The sequence below is a fragment of the Bidens hawaiensis genome, unplaced genomic scaffold, assembly GCF_021521415.1.
Source record: "Bidens hawaiensis isolate Kalapana, Puna unplaced genomic scaffold, B.hawaiensis_p1.1 tig00007885_1, whole genome shotgun sequence".
NCBI lineage: Eukaryota > Viridiplantae > Streptophyta > Magnoliopsida > Asterales > Asteraceae > Bidens > Bidens hawaiensis.
Window position 1 is genome coordinate 178890 of NW_027491548.1, and position 5699 is coordinate 184588.

The window sequence follows — 5699 nt, forward strand, 5'->3', positions numbered from 1 at the left end:
ACACAAGTGACACAAGTGATCACTTGGGTCGGTTAGACCGCTATATTTTCCAACTGAAGAAGGTAACTTTGAATTTGTAGGGAGCGGGGCTTTGGCAATCCTTGTTGAGCTTTTTGTTGGATTAATTTCTATTCCGGGTCACAAGTCGGTGAAGCGGGCCTAAGAGGTTTTAACAAGTCGGTTAAAGTCTAAGGGGTATTATGAAACATTCCATATGCTTCGTGGCCAAGTTCACCTTGTTGGCCAAGTTGACCTTGTTGCCCAAGTTCACCTTGGTGGCCAAGTTGAGTGGTGACCACATATTATGCTTGGTGACCAAGTTGGGTTACTAGTATAAATAGATGTACAAAGTTAGTGTTAGATACAACAACAACAACAAACACAATAATCACCACCATCACTACCAAAGTTATTGTAATCAGTTTTTGAGTTATATTTTCTGGTTATAATATAAGTATGTTATTTCTAAGTTGTGCGTTAATTATCGTTTATCATTCTTAAATTGGTATCAGAGCTCGGTTCAAGAACATGATAATTAGCGGCCAACAAAGAAGGTGTCTCGATCGAACAAGTTGGTTTGATATCCTAAAGAAGTTGTTATCGTGGTTGACCGAACAAGTTGGTTTAATCTCCCAAAGAAGATGTTGTCATTGTCGATAGCATAGTTCGTTTAGTTGTTACTTTATTCAAACAAGTTGGGTTTGAGTAGCCATGGGTGACACGACTCCACCGCCGCCGCCAAAGGGGAAAAAGAACGGGCCATCTTTGGTGCAATGTCCAATGTTAACTACAATGAACTATACCGTGTGGGCTATGAGGATGAAAGTAGTCCTAAGAGTTCACAAAATTTGGGACACCATCAACTCGGGTGTCCCCGATGAAGACAAAAATGACATGGCTATGGCCTTGTTGTTTCAATCCATACCTGAAACCTTGATAATGCAAATTGGAGATCAAGAAACTGCTAAAGCCATGTGGGATTCAATAAAAACCCGACACTTAGGTGCCGGACGGGTTAGAGAAGCACGTCTCCAAACCTTGTCAATGGAATTTGACAATATGAAGATGAACGAGTCAGATTCCATAGATAACTTTGCGGGTAAGTTATCGAGCATTGCCTCGAAATCAATGGCTCTCGGCGAAGTTATAGATGAAGCAAGGTTGGTAAAGAAGTTTCTCAAAAGTCTCCCAAGATCGAAGTATATTCAAATGGTTGCTTCGCTTGAGCAAATGTTGGATCTCAATAAAACGGGATTTGAAGATGTCGTAGGCCGACTCCGAGCCTATGAGGAGCGAATCCGATAAGAAGAAATTCAAGGGGGTGACCAAGGTAAACTTTTATTCGGTAAATATGATTCAGCAAGTCATAGAAGTTTTGAATCTAATGGGGGACGAGGACGAGGAGGTCGAGGTCGCGGTCGAAGCCGTTTCAATGGCCAATACCGAACCCCTAGTACCGAACAAGGGTCATCAATACGGGGAAAAGTAAGGGTGAAGAAAGATCGGTCAAAGATTGTATGTTACCGATGTGATCAGTTTGGTCACTTTGCATCCGGTTGCCCGGACCGAGTTCAAAAGTGTCAAGAAGCAAACAAAACCGAAGCCCATGAATTTTTTGATGATGCGGCGTATATGCATCAAGTTGTGTTCTTAAATGAACAAAACCAAATACCAAAGAAATACGAGACCGAGTGGGTCGAAGATGATGTATGGTATTTGGATAATGGGGCAAGTAATCATATGACGGGAAACCGGTCGTATTTTTAAGAGTTAAACGAGAACATAACCGGGAGGGTTAAGTTCGGAAATGGGTCATTTGATCAAATCAAGGGAAAAGGCTCAATTCTTTTCCAAGGAAAATCGGGTGACCAAGACTTGCTAACCGAGATTTATTATATTCCGGAGTTAAAAAATAATATGTACCATATGTTTTTTTTACTCATTTCTATTACATAATGTATGTACCATATGTTTTTTTTCTCAATGTCCTCTCATGTTTGAAGACAACTGAAACATCTCTCGACACTTCTTCAAAATTGAAAATCCTTCGAAGGTTTATCACATCGAATAGTCTACATTGCAAACCATTTATCGCATTTACTCGAACCAGGGTAATATAATCATTTATTAAATTGTTCTTAATAAATTAGGTATATATTATACATATCAACTACTTGGTAAGGGCATATATATATATATATATATATATATATATATATATATATATATATATATATATATATATATATATATTAACTTCAATATTTGGAATGATATATATGAAATTGCTCCACTAATATATATGTTATGCATGTTAACTCCCAGTGGATTAAAAATATAAATAAATTTTAAACAAAAAGTTAAATTAGTAGATATGTATTTTGATAAAATCTTCATATTAAAAAGATATGAGTAAGATTATATACATAGGGTCAAGTTATTCTACAAAAGCGGAATAAATATGAGAATTATGAGAATAATTTGTAGTCACAAGAAAACTCCTAAAAAATAAATTAAAAATCGTAACTCAAAATTTAATAAAAAAATAACAAAAGTAAAAGCATAAAAATGTTTCACCGTCTTTCTCGTTCTAAAAAAACAGAGGTGAATGAAAAATATTGTTGTGTCTTTTTCTTTATCATTATGTTTTGTGTTTATTTTCGTCAATGATTGTGTATTTTTTCCTTGACATTGTGTCTTTTTTTCTTTATATTGTGTTATATTACTCAACTTTGTGCTATATTTTGTTCGGCATTGTGTTATATTTTGCGATCTATTGTGTCCTTTTTAGGTATAATTGTGTCTTTTGTTCATTTTCGTCAATATGTTTTTGATCTCAACATTGTGTCTTTTTGTCAATATTTAAATTTTTATTTATTTTATTTAATCGGAATGATGGCGAAAACATTTTAGTTTTAAATTTTTTTCGTTTTTTATTTTTATTTTGAGTTAGGATTTTTTTAATTATTTTTAAGGGGTTTTTTGTGTGGTCACAAATCCTTCTCATACTTCTCATTTTTTCCTCCCTTTGTATTTTAACTTTACCCTATGTACATATTACATAACGTAAATGATAAATCTGAATTTCAGTGCGGAATTCGTACAAACTCGGATCGGATCGTCAATAAGCATGTGCATTCACTCTATGAAGATATAGATGGGTGTGGAGATTCTGATTAAATAAAAATTAATAATAGAATAAATAGTTGTTTTTGAAACAGAAGATGACTAGTAATGTAGTCGTATGATTTCATAACCAAATGATTACATGATGATCAATCACATACACACATTAACACTTATGCCACCCCGGAAGAACTCTTCAGGGAGGAAACTCTCTAAATTACACACATACTCTAAAAAATTGAACTAATCGTCTATTTATAGTAGTCTAGATGTCTTGATCTTCAAGCCATATGCCCTTGGTGAAGAACCAATGAAATTTTATATAACCGACTTAATTCAACCAAATAAATTTCAGTTACTCGTTCCTATTGTCGTTGAATTGCAATTAACAATTGATATAAACGAGTAATTATTTGATGCGTCGGTCTAAAATATAGATTAAAGATATAATACCATAATTTCTTCACGTATATTAGGTGTTGTTGAACCTGACAAAGAACTTATGGCCAGTAACTAAACAACTGATAAACATCAGTTATTGTTCATTATCATGTTCCGTTTTTTACTACTCCAAACTGCTGACAATACAAACTGCTGACATCAAAGAACTGAAGACTCAACAATTGATTTACAAACTACTAAAGATTCAAACTGTTGAACTGATGACTCAAACATCAGTTGTTAGAACAAAGATCAGTAGTTATCATATGATTCTCTATTGGCAGTTGTTTGTATTTAGTTCATCAATAGTTTGTAACTATTTTTGTTAGCTGTCACTATCACCTTTAGCTCATCAGTAGATTAACACATGTATAATATGAAGATGAAAGTCTGATCTTCATTTACACTTTTCACGTCACAATACATACCTAAAATGTGTACTTTTTTTTATCATTCGATTATAGTTAATGCATAGTTATTCTTCTATATGAAACCTATTCTTTAGCTCAAATGAATTCTGTTGATTAACTTGTTAATCTCATAGACTAATTGAAGTTGTAATTCAAATATTATTTCAATTAAAGTGATACTAATCCATTCAAATGATTAGATCAGTTGATCATTGTTTCATTGACTGTGATTTGTGTTGAAGTATCTTAGATTATTACATCAACGATCCTAACAATTGGTATGAGAGCTTGATTCACTGCATTTGATCACATTATCAATTCAGTAATGTAGATCTAAGCTCAATTTGATATTTTCATTTGTGTATTCAAAAAGGATGAAATATGTTACATATTGTGTTATTATTGAGAACCGGTTAAATTGAGAATCATGTTGTTCATACAATATCCTCACAACACTGGTTCAACCTCCAAACCACCAATGTTTGTTCGAAGTCAATATAACATATGGGTCAAAGAATGTTCCACCATCTATGCAGCCAAAACACTGGTTGTTGGAGATCTGTAGTTCATTGGCCACATTCCCATGAAACTATTTATCCATTGGATGGAAACAAAATGATCAAGAAGGTTCCTAAGGATTATTCTAATCAAGATTTGCAGAAATTTGAATTGGATGCCAAAGGACATGCTATTCTAGCCATGGCAATTCCAAATGAAATTTAGGGGTGGATTAATTCATCACAAGTCTATTAAGGCCATGTGGGATATACTGAAAGAACAATTTGGTGGCACCATGTCACACCCCAACCTAAGGCGGAAATACTGGGGCGCGAATTGATTGCTCACAGCTCACAATACACTATCATGTAATATTAAAGATGACAATATATATTCATTAATTTAAGTAATTCAAATATTCAAAAATTAATCAAAGCACATCATCTTTAAAATAAAAGAAACATACATTCAAATTTAAATTCGAAACAAGTCTTGATAATCCATTCGAACTTAAGGTCATCATTAAGTCCTTCATCTTGGCAATCAAGTCAAATGAAAACCTGCATATGCGTTTAAAATATTTGTCAAAAAAAGGTTGAGTGAGTAAAACACCAGTAAATATAAATACGATATAATACCAAAAGTGAAAAATTGTCCTTGGTGAGATAAACAATAAAGCCATTGAGCAATTATGTGTGTCGGTAAACCATTGATTTGCGAAATGGCTTTTGGCTACTATGACGGTCGTATGATCATACTATTAATGTGAATTTGATGAACCTCTCCGAATGCGATCAAATAAACAATTAGACATGTAGCAAATTAGGCATTTAATTAATATGCACACATGATTAAACAACTTACTAATGTGAATACTAGATAATACGTAAATATGATTCGATACGCATATGTCTCCAAAAAGTTGAAAATAAGTAAAAAAGGGGAGTGAAATACTCACCTTATCAAATGCGTAAAAAGGGTAAACGAGTTGATAAGAAGACAAAACGTCACGCTCTTCGAGAATTGCCAACGAGAAACCCTAGTTAATGATATAGGGAAATAAATATGAATTCTATAAACTTAAAGATGGATTCTGTAACTTGATATGGATTCGGGTTTCGATGATGATTGGGTGTGTTTGTGAAAATACTTATTATTTAATTTATTATTATTATTATTATTATTTTCTATTGTGAAAACATCATTATTAAACTTATTTATTTA

At 33.2% G+C, this 5699-nt stretch overlaps 1 protein-coding gene across 1 annotated transcript; it reads left to right on the forward strand.

The window, feature by feature from the left end:
- Positions 1–711: 711 nt before the first annotated feature.
- Positions 712–1767, forward strand: LOC143636334 (uncharacterized). The gene is made up of 2 exons (XM_077103958.1): positions 712–1099; positions 1361–1767. Exons 1-2 carry the CDS (start codon positions 712–714, stop codon positions 1765–1767), a joined length of 795 nt encoding a protein of 264 aa, XP_076960073.1.
- The last annotated feature ends 3932 nt before the right edge of the window (positions 1768–5699 follow it).